Genomic DNA, 15632 nt, shown 5'->3' with positions numbered 1-15632 from the left:
AAAAGCAGTTTCTTCCCCTCCGCTATCAGATTTCTGAATTGACATTGAACCCAATTACACTACCTACTATTTTTATTTGCCTTCTTATTGCAGTACTTATTTAATTTTATATATATATATAATATAAAAATTTTAAAAACCACAAACCTGTAGGCCTCAGCACATCTCCGTGGCAACAGACTGTTAACCAACCTTGAATGCATAGTGGAACTACAACTACAAGTCATAGGTTAAGGGTGAAAGGTGATGTATTTAAGGAGAACCCAAAGGGGAATTTCTTCACTCAGAGGGAGGTGAGAGTGTGGAACAGGCTGCCAGTAGAAATGGTGGATGCGGGTTCAATTGTAACACATAAGAGAAGTTTGGATGGTACTGTACATGGATGGGATGGTTTGGAGGGCTATGGTCCTGGTGCAGTTCAATGGGATGAGGCAGATTAATAGTTTGTCATGGACCAGATGGGCCGAAAGGTTGTCAAGCCGAGGAGTGGTAGTGGGGAGAAGCTCCCACTACCTAAAAGTGCTCCTCACGGCACGTGCCTCAAATAGCCTCTGACAACCAAGTCCAACTCCTGGCCTTCTCGTGTGGCTTAGCCTCTAAGCCCGGCGGAACTGTTTCTACTGACAGGAGAAGGGGCGAAGGCGGGTCCTGGTGCCTTAAAACCAGTGCTTTGGATAGATGGAGCTCGTCAGCCTGGGAAGACAGTCCATCTAAGAGAGGGAAAACTCTGATTTCAAACCTCCGCTGTTTTGTGGCCATGCCCACTCATGGGAAAGGCTTCGGGAGTAAACCCTGAGGACAAATCCAGAGCTGGGGTCCCTAAGGCAGTCCGATGTTGCCTTCAATCTCGTTCTGGCAGCTCCTACGACGACACCGGTGCCAAGCTGTATCGGCCTTTGCCCTTCCCTTGGACAACATCGGTGTCGTGGAGAGGGGAGACTTGCAGCATGGGCAACTGCCGGTCTTCCATACAACCTTGCCCAGGCCTGTGCCCTGGAGAGGACACTAGACATTCCAGGCGCAGATCCATGGTCTCGCGAGACTAACGGATGCCACCACCAACACCAGATGGGCCGAGAGGCCTGCTTTTCTTCAGTAGTGCTCTATGACTCTATGCAATGTTCTCTACTCCAACAACAATCCCCCTGTGCTCCAACTTTGATTAATGACCGCTCGTGTGGCACTACATCGAAGGCCTTCTGAGCACTCCGGAGACCAAAGTTCTGCTGGTTCCCCTTCTCCTTCTGCAAGCTGAAACCTCAGAAAAACGAAACCGTTCACAGACCATGCTACTTCTGCACAAGCATTATGAATATCAGAGTTGCCACTTCCTTCATGATAAATTTCAGTATTGTCCCAGGTTTTAGGTTAGACAGCAAGTTTCGTGCGTGACTGTGAAACGATTTCCCTCTTTCCATTCTGACTGGCAGGACGTGTATGCTTTCCACCGCCACCTGCACTAATGCAGATGTTAAGGACCTTGACCTGAAACACTGACTGTTTATTCCTCTCCAGAGATGCTGCCTGACCTGATGAGTTTCTCCAGCATTTTGTGTCTGTTGCTCTCTGCAATAAATGACCCTGGAGAAACAGTGACGTACACAGGGGGTCTTGGGGACCATGCTCATGGCTCCCTGAAAGTGGCCAGATGAGTAGGTGGGCGGGTGCCAAGACGCCCTGCGGCATAATTGCCTTTGACAATAGACAATAGGTGCAGGAGTAGGCCATTCGGCCCTTCGAGCCAGCACCACCATCCACTGTGATCATGGCTGATCATCCACAATCAGTATCCAGTTCCTGCCTTCTCCCCATATCCCTTCATTCTGCTATCTTTAAGAGCTCTATCTAACTCAAAGAACCCAGAGAATTGGCCTCCACTGCCTTCTGAGGCAGAGCATTCCACAGAACCACAACCCTCTGTGTGAAAAAGTTTTTCCTTAACTCCGTTCTGAATTGTCTACCCCTTATTCTTAAACTGTGGCCTCTGGTTCTGGACTCCCCCAACATCGGGAACATGTTTCCTGCCTCTAGCTTGTCCAATCCCCTAATAATCTTATATGTTTCAATCAGATCCCCTCTCATCCTTCTAAATTCCAGTGTGTACAAGCCCAGTAGCTCCAATCCTTCAACATATGACAGTCCTGCCATCTCGGGAATTAACCTTGTGAACCTACGCTGCACTCCCTCAATAGCAAGAATGTCCTTCCTCAAATTTGGAGACCAAAACTGCACACAGTACTCCAGGTGTGGTCTCACCAGGGCCCTGTACAGCTGCAGAAGGACCTCTTTGCTCCTGTACTCAACTCCCCTTGTTATGAAGGCCAGCATGCCATTAGCTTTCTTTACTGCCTGCTTGCTTTCAGTGACTGATGAACAAGGACACCTTTGCTGAGAGGGGCACGGAGCAAAACATTGAGAAGTAATGGTGCATCTGTACAACAGCCGCACCCAGAGTACAGAGATAGGAGCAGAATTAGGCCATTTTGACCATTGTGTTACTGTGGATATTAGGTGCATCCTGTGGGTCAGAATTAGGCCATTTTGACCATTGTGTTACTGTGGATATTAGGTGCATCCTGTGGGTCAGAATTAGACCATTCAGCCCTTTGACTCGGCTCCGCTCTTCCATCTGGGCTGATGCACTATTCCTCTGTACCCCACTCTCCTGCCTGCTCCCTGTACCCTTGGACGCTCTGATTAATCAAGAACCTGTCATCCTCCTGGGTGGTGGGGTAGAGATATGTCTCTACCAAAGGAGGTATAAGGCGCTCCTGCCCTCTGCCAGCCTTGAAGGTCACCTCTGGGTAAGGTGTAGCATCTGCTTAGCTTCCCCCCCCCCACCTTGATCAGGGTCACGTGAAGCCACGGGAGCAGGTGGTGGGTGGTCGTACGAGCTGCTGGTGCAGATCACAAGTCCTGGTTATGTGACCACTGACACCAGGCAGACAGTCTCTGAAGAGTATTGATAACGGCTGGGTTCACCCGTCTTGTGAAGACACTGCCTGGAAGAAGGTAATAGTAAACCACTTTTGTAGAATAATTTGCCAGGAACAATCATGGTCATATGACATAACGCATAATGAATAAATAATCATTTTCTGCTTTAAATAGTGACTTGGCCTACACTGTTGTTTGTGATGATGAATTTCACAGATTCACCTCCCTCTGGCTAAAGAAATTCCTCACCTCTGTTCTAAATGGACAGCCCTCAATTCTCTATTCTCTGTCTGGATGAGTGGAGTCAGATTCCAGGGAGCTGGGTCGAGTTTTCAAAGTATGTATACCATAGATAGAGGTTAGGGGTGTATGGGGCGTCAGGGAGGGGTAGCACCTCTGGTGGGGGAACATGTCGCGTCCTTTTCAAGGCAGTTTGTCCACCTTTGGTCCCCACCTGGCACTCAGCTCTCACCTGTGGCTCCCCATAGCTGTTTGCATGCGACAGCGGCTACACCCCGGGCAACGGCTTCGACAAGCCGGCTAAACCAGGTGAGAGTAGCCGACGGGTCTCAAACCCTCGGTGAGATAGGGAGTTGTCTATCCCAGCATGTGAAGAAAGACTCCGGCGGATTGAGCGGACGAGACCAATGGAAGGTCCAACGGTCAAGAAGGCGGTCTCTGCAAGCGTTATGGAATGTGTAGAGCACGACTAGACACAGAAGACGTCCTGGTCATCCACTGCGCCTAGTCCCATCTCCAGCTGTCTAGACTCTGTCTTGCCACTGGATCCAGATGAGAATGGGGAAGAGAGAGTGAGGCAACTCTTCCTCACTTAAATCCAAATCACGCGCTAGTCTCGACACCATCGTCATCATCATCACCCTCAACGTCTGAAGTCCTGTGACGATGGGTGAGCGACGAAGCAGCAGGTGTGGATACACTGGGAGCTGTAGTCACGGACCTGCACACAGGCGTCTCAGGTCTAATGGTCGTTTTTCGCTGACCAAAGCAGCAGTGAAACTCGGCGTCTACCCGGGCGACTGAGTAGCCCTCCCCTCTTTAAGAACGCACTGCTCACCTCCGTAGGATGAGGAAGGGGCTAGAAAAGGTGCCCGAAACATTGCCAGCTTCATTACACCCTGGCCAGTTTACCGCGGCTGGCGGGGATCCTATCGTGGTGGTCGAACAAACACAACAAAACGCAAGGTAACACCGCTCACCATTGGCACTTGGAACGTGCGCACGCTACTGGACAACCCTACAGCAAACAGACCAGAGAGAACAGCCTTAGTTGCCAGAGAGCTTGCAAGATACAACATTGACATTGCAGCCCTGAGTGAGCCTCGTCTTGCCAATGTAGGTCAGCTGGCTGAAACTGGAGGCGGATACACTATTTTCTGGAGCAGTCACGGCAGCGATGAATGTCGTGATGCTGGAGTTGGATTCACCGTCAGGAGTCACCTTGTTTGGAAACTTGTCAGTCTCCCCAAGGGTGTGAACGACCGGCTCATGACACTACAGCTTCCGCTACAGAACAGAAGTCAAGCCACCCTGATCAGCGCCTATGCCCCAGAATGACCAACCCAGACAAGACGAAAGACAGGTTCTATGAAGAACTAGACGCAGGGAGCAGCACCGACAAGCTGATCTTACTTGGCGACTTCAATGCAAGAGTAGGGTACGACTCTGCAGCCTGGCAGGGAGTTGTTGGGAGTCATGGAGTGGCAAATGTAACAGTAACAGCCAACTCTTACTGAAGACCCGTGCAGCACACGACCTGCTCCTCACCAACACAACTTTCCGCCTGCCTACCCGTAACAAGACCTCCTGGATGCACCCCCGCTCTAAGCATTGGCATCTTATCGACTATGTCATTGTCAGGAGAAAAGACAGGCAGGGTGTCAGAGTGACCAAGGCCATGTGTGGTGCTGACTGCTGAACAGATCACAGGCTCATTGTCTCCAAAATGAAGCTCCGCATCAGACCCAAGAGGCGACCACAAGGAAGCAAGGATATGAAAAGGTTCAATGTGGCCGGGATGAAGAACCCCAGCATTGTTTCAGCACTGGCTGAAGATTTAGAAACCAAGCTTGCTGACCTACACCTTGCAGGCAGAGCTGTGGACAACTGGGATCGCTTCAGGGATGCTGTCCATTCACCTGCACTGAAGATGCTGGGGCTCTCTACCCGCAAACAGCATGACTGGTTCAATGGGAATGATGAGGAGATACAGGCTCTACTTGTTGAGAAGCACCGTCTTCATCGTGCCCATCAGAACGACCCATCATCAGCCGCCAAGAAAAACGCCATTACCAGTGCTCGCAGGACAGTCCCGAATAAACTGCGTAAAATGCAAGATGTCTGGCTGAGCGCCAAGGAAGATGAAATACAGGGATACGCTGACAGAAACGACTTGAAATGATTCTATGAAGCCCTCAACACTCTCCACGGACCTCAGTCTCTCGGGAGTGTCCCCTCCTGAGTATAGATGGTACAGCTCTCATTACAGAGAAGGCTCAGATCCTGCAGAGATGGGCTGAACACTTTGAAGCCGTCCTCAACTGACCGTCATCTATTAACAATGAGGCGACAGACAGGATTCCCCAGGTTGACATCAACAGCGCCATGGATGACCCACCGGTAGTAGTTGAAGTCACGGAAGCTGTCAGCTAGCTATCCAGGGGCAGACGCCATACTTGCAGAGATCTACAAAGCCAGTGGTCCTGTACTTATAGAGAAGCTCACCGAGTTGTTCCAGTCTTTCTGGAAGCATGGATCCATTCCTCAGGAACTGAAAGATGCATCCATCATACACCTGTACAAGAGGAAGCGCAATCGACAAGTATGTGACAACCACTGAGGAATCTCGCTGCTCTCCATCGCAGGAGAAACTCTTGCAAGAGTCCTGCTAAATCGTCTGGTCACTCATCTGGAGCTGGGCTTGCTGCCAGAGTCACAGTGTGGCTTTTGCAAAGCTCGTGGGACTATTGACATGATTTTTGTCGCGTGCCAACTTCAGGAGAAGTGTCAGGAGCAGAATCACAAACTGTACACAACTTTTGTTGACCTCACGAAAGCCTCCGACACTGTCTGCCGGCAAGGCCTGTGGAGGATCATGTCAAAGTTCGGCTGCCCCGCCAAATTCATTCAGATGGTACGCCAGTTCCAAGATGGCACGATGGCCAGAGTGCTGGATGGCGGAGAATCCTCTGAGGCCTTCCCAGTCACCAGTGGTGTCAAACAGGGCTGTGTGCTCGCACCCACACTGTTCAGCATGATGTTTACTGCCATGCTGAATGATGCCTTCCAGGACAGTGATGCTGGAATCAGCCTCAAGTACAGAGTGGATGGGAAGCTCTTCAACCTGAGGAGACTTCAAGCTATTACCAAAGAGAAGGAGACTGTTCTAGAGACCTCCTCTTTGTCGATGACTGCGCCCTGTATGCTGGCTCGGAGCCGGAGATGCAAGTCAATATGGACAAATTCTCCACAGCTTGTGACAATTTTGGACTCACCATCAACATCATAAAGACCGAAGTCATGCACCAGCCTGCCCCTCATGCACCATACACAGAACCGAAAATCACAGTCAAAGGACAGTAGCTACAGGCAGTGGACCAGTTTACTGACCTTGGCAGCACCCTCTCCCGAGCAGTGACTATTGATACAGAAGTTAACTGCAGAATAGCAAAGGCAAGTTCTGCTTTCGGTACACTGCGCTCCACTGTGTGGGAACACCGAGGAATCAGTCCAGCAACAAAACTGAATGTCTACAGAGCCGTGGTACTCACTACCCTCCTGTATGCCTGTGAAACGTGGACTGTGTATCGAAGGCATGCAAGACAGCTCAACCATTTCCACATGACTTGTTTTCTCAGAATATTAGGTGTCAGATGGCAAGACAAAGTACCAGACACTGAAGTTCTCTCTAGAGCAAGTCTGCCATCAGTCCACACACTGCTGATGAGAGCACAGACCCAGTGGGCAGGTCATGTCATCCGCATGCCAGACGAGCGCATACCCAAACAGCTCCTTTTTGGGGAACTCTCTGCTGGAAGACGCTCGCATGGAGGGCAGAAGAAATGTTACAAAGACACACTAAAGGCCTCCCTGAAGTCATTTGACATAGACACGACCTCCTGGGAAACGCTGGCATATAACCACCCTACCTGGCATGGCCTCATCCACAAGGGCTGTCAAGCTTACGAAGCAAGGCGCATTGCTGAAACACAACATAAGCGCGAGCTGCACAAGTCCAGAGCCACCAGCGCAACAACTGCAGTGCCCACACATGTCTGCCCAACATGTGCCAGGGCTGTTTGTTCTTCTGCCATCAGGCAATCGTTACAGGAGCATCAAAACTAAAACCACAAGGCTACTAAACAGCTTCCTCCCACAGGCAGTCAGACTGCTAAATAGCTGCTCCACCTGACTCTGCTTTGAAAACTTTTAACTTGATTTTAACTGATATATGGCTGTTGTGTTTTACTATTTATTGTTATGTTTATTATGTACTGATGTACGGTTAGAATGACAATAAAGTTTTTGAATCTTGAATCTTGACATTTTGTGCCCGAATTGGCCTGACCAGTCACCTTCGGACACACCGCATCCAGTCTCAAAGTGACTAATGGTGTCAAGGTCTTCATCAACGACGATGGACGAACCACCACAGACAACCTTGAGATTTGTCTCCTAACAGGCAGCCACAAAACAAAGAAATACAAGAAATAGATGAAAAACCACACGTAGCCAAGAGTGACAAACGTCCAATATGCAAAAGAGGATAACTTGTGCAAATGATAGAAAAATAAATAAGTAATACCGAGACAATGAGCTGTAGAGTCCCTGAAAGTGAGTGTACGGGTTCGGTTCAGTGCCGAAGCGAGCATACCAACTTACGTGGTTCTCAACACCTCAGTCTGTCCAACTGGTGAAAGTGATGGTGTGGTTTGAACCTTCTCTTCCACTGTTGAGCTCTATGAGAGGCTTAAGCATTAGAATCATACTGTGTGGAAACAGACCCTTCAGCCTGTCAAGACTATGCTAACCCAGTTAACATCAACCCTACACTAATCCCCACGTTCCCATCGATTGCCCCTCACTCACACAAGGGGCAATTAACCTACTGATCTCTCTCATCCTACACACGTGGGAGGACAGGGGAAACCCATGTGGCGACAGGGGGAGAACGTGCGAACTCCACACAGACAACACCAAAAGTTGGGATGGAACTTGAATCTCCAGGGCTTTGGGGCAGTGGCTCTTCCCGCTGTGCCATTGTCATGATCATAAACACTTCCACTCACAACCTCCTCTGTTCCCAGGAGAACAGTTCCACTTCTCCAGTCCATCCACGGAACTGAGGTCCCGCATCCCTGTTACTGAACATAGAACATTGCCGTATGCTGTAGGCCCTTCTCCCCATGATGTGCTGACCTTTTAACCTACTGCAAGATCATGACCCTCCCTCCCACTTAATCCTCCATTTTTCCATCATCAGTGTGCCCAGTTTCCTAAACATTCCTAATGTAGCTACCTCTAACACCACTTATAACAAGGCATTCCACACACCACCACTCTGTGTAAAATAAAAAAACAGAAGAAACTTGCCTCTCACATTCCCGCCCTAAACTTTTCTCCAACTACCTTAAAATTATGCTCCCTTGTAGTAGCCATTTCCGCCCCGGGAAAAAGTCTCTGGCTGTCTACTTGATCTATGCCTCTTATATTTTATACACCTCTATCAAGTCACCTCTCATCCTCCTTCACTCCAAAGAGAAAAGCCCTAGCTCACTCAACCTATCCTCATAAGACACGCTCTCTAATCCAGGCAGCATCCCGGTGAATCTCCTCTACATCTTCTCTAAAGCTTCCACATCTTTCCTATGATGAGGGGAGCAGAAATGAACACAGTATTCCCAAGCGTGGTCTAACGATGGTTTTATAAAGCTGTTTCAGTGTTGTAGGCATCTTCTACCAGATGGGAACAGACATCAGAATTAGAATTAGATTTAATATCACTGACATATGTTTGGCAGCAGCAGAATATTGCAGTACATAACATCCTCTCTCAAGCTTCCACATCCTTTCTATAATGAGATGACCCAAAATGAACACAATATTCCAAGTGTGATCTAACCAGAGTTTTACAGAGTTGTGGCTCTTGAACTCAATCCACCAACTAAAGAAGGCCAGCACACCCATATGCCTTAACAACCCTATCAACTTGCCCTTTATAAATCAAAGTATTGGAGAACAAGAGTGCTGCACTATCAATAACTCCAAAAGACTGGAAGTAGAGTAAATACTGAAAGGCTTTTATTAGCAGTAAAATGTGATCTTGTCCATGCTGAGTATCTGCCCCTAGACTGAAAGGAGGGGCAATGGCACAATTGCCTTTATTCAGGGGTCTGTGGGAGGAGCCGCGGGAGCAGTCAACAGAGGGACCTGCCAGGACAGGTAACCCAGTTACAACATTATATATATATATATATATATATATATATATATATAGTTTACCCCAAAGAGTTGGGATGTTATGTTGAAGCTGTGTTAGATGTTGTTGGAACCAAATTTGGAGTATTGTGTACAGTTCTGGTCACCTACCTACAGGAAAGATATCAATAAGAGTGAAACAGTGCAGAGAAAATTTACAAGAATGTTGCCGGGACTTGATGGTTTGAATTATAGGGAAGGGTTGAATAGGTTCGGTCTTTATTCTTCAGAGCTGAGGAGAATGAAGGGAGATCCGATAGAGTTATACACAATTATGAGGGATATAGATAGGGTTAATCCAAGCAAACTATTTTCCCTGAGGAAGTTTTATTCTTACTGACAGATGTGGTGAAGTTGTTTACTGGCAGGTGTACAGTGCAAGGACATAAAAATTACAATAGAAAGGAAAATAGTGCTGAGGAGGAATAGTGATGTAGTGTTTACGGGCAGAACATCATTATTAATAAATAGTGGGGGGGGGGAGAGAAGTAACAATAAAGTCCTGTTCATGGGACAGTTAAGAAATCTGATGGTGGAGGGAAGAAGCTGTCGTAAAACATTGAGTTTGGGTCTTCAGGCTCCTGTACCTCCTCCATGATGGCAGTAATGAGAAACAGGCATGGCCTGGAAGGTGAGGGTTCTTAATGACGGATGCCACCTTCTTGAGGCATCACCTCTTTCAGATGTCCTCGATGGTGGAGAGGCGTGTGCCCATCATGGAGCTGGTTGAGTCCACAACCGTCAGCGGCCTCTTGTGGTCTTCTGCACTGGCGCCTCTGTGATTCAACCAGTCAGAATGGTCTCCACTGTACACTGTAGGAACTTGTAAGAGTCTTTGGAGGCACAGCAAGTCTCCCCGGAATCAAAATCAGTTTTATTATCACTGACATACAGTATGTCATGAGTTTTCTTTTATGGCAGCAGTACAGTGCAATACGTTAAATTACAATAGTGATATATAAAAATAGTACAAAAGGTCAGCAAAATAGTAGTTCACATCAAAGTTGCTGGTGAACGCAGCAGGCCAGGCAGCATCTCTAGGAAGAGGTACAGTCGATGTTTCAGGCCGAGACCCTTCGTCAGGACTAACTGAAAGAAGAGCTAGTAAGAGATTTGAAAGTGAAAGGGGGAGGGGGAGATGCAAAATGATAGGAGAAGACAGGAGGGGGAGAGATGGAGCCAAGAGCTGGACAGGTGATAGGCAAAAGGGATACGAGAGGATCATGGGACAGGAGGTCCAGGGAGAAGGAAAGGGGGGGGAACCCAGAGGATGGGCAAGGGGTATAGTCAGAGGGACAGAGGGAGAAAAAGGAGATAGAGAGAGAAAGAATGTGTGTATAAAAATAAATAACAGATGGGGTACGAGGGGGAGGTGGGGCATTAGAGGAAGTTAGAGAAGTCAATGTTCATGCCATCAGGTTGGAGGCTACCCAGACGGAATATAAGGTGTTGTTCCCCCAACCTGAGTGTGGCTTCATCTTTACAGTAGAGGAGGCCGTGGATAGACATATCAGAATGGGAATGGGATGTGGAATTAAAATATGTGGCCACTGGGAGATCCTGCTTTCTCTGGCGGACAGAGCGTAGGTTTTCAGCAAAGCGGTCTCCCAGTCTGCGTCGGGTCTCACCAATATATACACATCGGGAGCACCGGACGCAGTATATCACCCCAGCCGACTCACATTGGACCGTTCAGAAATCTCATGGTGGAGGGGAAGAAGTAAATGGAAAGAACGTTCTCAAGGTCCTTAACAGTGTTGATGAGCTTGGGATCTTGGGATCTAGGTTGATAGCTCCCTGAAAGTGGCGGCACAGGTTGATACGGTGGGTGGTTAAGAAGGCTTGTGGCATGTTTGCCTTTAGTTGAGGCACTGAGTTCAAAAGTCAGCAAGTTATGTTGCAGCTTTGTAAAACTCTACTTGGGCCGCATCTGGAGTATTGTGTACAGTTCTGGTCACTATAGGAAGGTTGTCGAGGCTTTGGAGAGGGTTCAGCAGGATGCTCCTGGATTGGAGGGCGTGTGAGATATTGGACAATCTGGGTTGTTTTATCTGGAGTGCTGGAGGCTGAGGGGAGATCTGATAGAGGTTTACAAGATTATAAGCATGGATAGAGTGAACAGACAGTATCTTTTTCCTGGGGTTGAAATGTCTAATACCAGAGCGGGCACATTTAAGGTGAGAGGGGGTAATTTCAAAGGAGATGTGAGGGGCAGGTTTTTTACACAGAGAGTGGATGCCTGGAGTGGGGGTAGAGGCAGATACATTAGGGATTTTTAAGAGACTTTCAGATAGACACACAAATGTGAGGAAAATGGAAGGATATGGACACTGTAGGCAAAAGAGATTAGTTGGCTCTCTGATGACTAATTTAATTGGTTCAGCACAACATTATACACTGAAAGGTCTGTTCCTATGTTGTGTGATGGAGGTGTTTAGGACCAGGGGACAGAGAATGAAGATCAGTAAAGAAGCCAAAGGTGACGGGGAGAGGGTCTTTCCTCAGCAAGGGTTTGAGGTTTGGAATGCAGGTCCAGGGAGAGGAGTGAAGCAGATATAATTGTAGTATTCAAACGAAACCCCACTGGTTTCCTTGGCTGCGTACGTCTAGGGAATACATGCTCTGGTCCCGGCAAACCCGTGAGATTGAGATGACTCTGCCACCCCAAGCCCCGGTTTGTGTGGATGCTGTGTACTTTGCTACCCCGTTACAGCTCAATGGCAAGAAATAACAGACAGCACACTGCATACGATTAAAGGAATTATATTCATGAACCTTAACTTGACTAAAGGGTGAGTAAAGAAAAGAAAGAAAAAAACAAGAAGGACCTATTATAACTAAACAGTCAAATGTGCACAAGTTGGAGCTCAGCTCTTCCAAAAGTCACACATATTCACTGACCCTCAGTCGATCTCGGTGCCTGGCTCCGTTGAATCACAGGCCCCACCGGGTCGAATCGTATGACTGGTTCTTTGCAGCGTCTTCTCTCTTTATCTCCTGCTACACAGGAAAAAAAAACAAGACCAGCCTTTCTAATTGATGACACACATTCCTCAGCATCCCTTATCTTCAACAATAACCCAAACAGGCTGAAGCAGAACAGACTGAACTTACAGAGCTGCTAAATGAAACACCTGCAGTGTAGCCGTAAAAATGTGAGCCAGGGTGTTCCACCAATGAAGCTTCATTTGGAATACCTGGTCTGGTAACAGTTTTTTATAGTCTTAGCCTCTCCTCCATAGAGTCAATCTATACTTCTCACTGCTTTAGTAAGCATACTTACTTACTTACCTAAGCCCATGGCCACCCACAGCAGCTCAACAGAGTCCTTTGTCCTGGGCCAGTTTTTCAAGTTGTCCCCAGCTGTAGCCCTTTGAAGATCCTTGATCCCATGGATGAGGTTGTTGGAGCTTCTCTTGGTGTTTCTGTAGCTCGGTTTTTTATGGGATGGGGTTGCTAGCTCCATAACGAACCCTCCTCCATTTGCAGCCAGGCTCAGGCCTCAGAGTAACGTTCCTTGTATCTCCCCCAGCTTGCCCAGGAAGTGTTTGAACGAAACAAGGATTACAGACAGAAGGAGATGGAGCTGCAGGCGGCGCAGAGCAGGTAGGCTAACATCAGAACACCAGGGCAGGGGGGTGAATCTGAGGAATTTGTCCCTGAAATCGTGAGCACATGCCTTCAGCCTCCTGTACCATAGGCCCTTAAGACCATAAGATATAGGAACAGAGTTAGGCCATTTTATCATGGCTGATCCAATTTTCCTCTCAGTCCCAATCTCCAGCCTTCTCCTTGTCTCCCTTCATGAGCTGACCAATCAGGAATCTATCAACCTCTGCCTTAAATATACATAAAGACTTGGCCTCCACAGCTGACTGTGGCAAAGAAATCCACAGATTCACCACTCTCTGGCTGAAGGAATTCCTACTCATCTCCATTCTAAAAGGACTCCCCTCTATTCTGAGGCTGTGTCCTCTGGTCTTAGATTCTCCCACCACAGGAAACATCCTCCCCACATCCATTCTATCAAGGCCTTTCACCATTCGATAGGTTTCAATGTGGTCACCCCTCATCCTTCTGAAGTCTGGTGAATACAGGCCCGTAGCCATCAAACAATCTTCATATGTCATGCTGTTTAATCCTGGAAACATTTTCTTGAACCTCCTTTGAACCATCTCCAGTTTCAGCACATCCTTCCTGAGGTAACTGCTCACTGTGCTCCAAGTGAGGCCTGACCAGTGCTTTATAAAGTCTCAACATTGCATCCTTGCTTTTATTTTCTAGTCCTCTTGAAATGAGTGCTAACATTGCATTTGCCTTCCTTACACAGATTCAACCTGCAAATTAACCTGTAGGGAATCCTGCACATGGTCTCCCAATTAACCAGGTTCCCTATAGGTTAATTTGTAGGTTGACTCTGTGGTGAGGAAGGCAAATGCAATGCTAGCACTCATTTCAAGAGGACTAAAATGGGGGAATCTCAATATGTAGGTAGATTGGGAAAATCCAGTTGGTGCTGAATCCCAAGGGAGGGGATTTGTAGAATGCCGGTGAAATAGCTTTTCAGAGCAGCTCGTGGTTGAGCCCACTAGGGCAACAGCAAGTTTGGATTGGGCGTTATGTGATGACCCAGATTTGGTTAGGAAGTTTAAGGTAAAGGATTAGATTAGATTAGATGAGATTCAACTTCACTGTCGTTGTGCCAAGTACAGATACAAAGCCAATGAAATGCAGTTAGCATCTGACCAGAAATGCAAAGAATAGTGTTATTTACAAAATAACTGCAAATAAAAAATAAGTGCTACAGCACACAAATATAAAAGTACTGAGACAGTACAATATGGGTGCAATACTGCTTAGCGCTGTGATATGAGGTTCAGCAGCGTCACAGCCTCAGGGAAGAAGCTCTTCCTGAGCCTGCTGGTGCGGGAGCGGAGGCTCCTGTAGCACCTACCGGATGGGAGGAGAGTAAAAAGTCCATGGTTAGGGTGAGATGCATCCCTGATAATGCTTTCTGCCCTGCCCAGGCAGTGTGTTCTCAATGGTGGGCAATTGGGTGCCGATAATCCGCTGGGCAGTTTTCACCACACGCTGGAGTGCTTTGCGGTCCGATACGGGACAATTGCCATACCACGCTGAGATGCAGTTGGTGAGTATGCTCTCAATGGTACAGTGGTAAAAGTCCGTCAGTATCCTGGGACAGAGGTGAGCTTTCTTGATGCTCCGCAGGAAATAAAGGCGCTGTTGCACCTTTTTGATCAGGATGGAGGAGTTCAGGAACCAGGTGAGATCCTCGCAAATGTGATCAAATGAGGCAGTGATCATAATATGATAGAATTCCACCCTGCATTTTGAGAGGGAGAAGCTAAAATTAAATGTGTCAGTATTGCAGTGGAGTAAAGGGAATTACAGGGGCATGAAAGAGGATCTGGCCAAAGTTGATTGGAAAGGGACACTAGCAGGGATGACAGCAGAGTAGCAAAGGCTGGTGTTAATGAGGTAAATTCGGAAGGCACATGAAAGATACATCCCAAAGATGAAGAAATATTCTAAAGGGAGGATGAGGCAACTATGGATGACAAGGGAAGTAAAAACAACATAAAAGCAAAAGAGAGGTCACAAATTAGTGGGAAGGAAAAGGATTGGGAAATTTTTAAAAACCAACAGACAGCAACTAAAACAGCCATAAAGATAGAAAAGGTGAAGTTTGTAGGGAAGCTAGCCAATAATATAAGAGGATACAAAAAATGGGGACAAAGATATGGTGGAGGAACGTACTGTGTCTGTCTTCACTGTGGAAGTCACCGGCAGTATGCCAGAAATTCGAGTGTCAGGGTGCAGAAGTTGCTGTTACAAGGAGAAGGTGCTTGGAATGCTGAGAAGCCTGAAGGTAGATAAGTCACCTGGACAGGATGGCCTACACCCCAGGGTTCTGAAAGAGGGAGTTGAAGAGACTGTGGAGGTATTAGAAACAAGCTTTCAAGAATGACTAGATTCTGGCATAGTTATCGAGGACTGAAAATTTAATGAAGGACACAGAAGAAAGGAAATCATGGCCAGTTAGCCTGACTTCAGTGATTGGAAAGATGTTGGGGTTGATTATTAAGGATGAGGTTTCAGGGTATTTGGAGGCACATGATAAAATAGGCCAAGGTCAGCATGGTTTTCTAAAGGGGAAATCTTGCCTTTGAAATCTG

The 15632-nt window shown here is 47.5% G+C and overlaps 1 protein-coding gene across 1 annotated transcript in view; it reads left to right on the top strand.

Moving 5' to 3' along the window:
• LOC134349805 (autophagy-related protein 16-like) overlaps nucleotides 1–15632 on the top strand; it is a 101769-nt gene that overhangs the window by 29491 nt on the left and 56646 nt on the right. The window contains exon 4 of the mRNA XM_063054694.1: nucleotides 12968–13041. Coding sequence (XP_062910764.1) covers nucleotides 12968–13041 — 74 coding nt within the window. The remainder of the gene's footprint in view (nucleotides 1–12967; nucleotides 13042–15632) is intronic.

The sequence above is a fragment of the Mobula hypostoma genome, chromosome 7 (assembly GCF_963921235.1).
Source record: "Mobula hypostoma chromosome 7, sMobHyp1.1, whole genome shotgun sequence".
NCBI classification, from domain to species: Eukaryota; Metazoa; Chordata; class Chondrichthyes; order Myliobatiformes; family Myliobatidae; genus Mobula; species Mobula hypostoma.
This window is presented reverse-complemented; position numbering and strand designations above follow the sequence as displayed.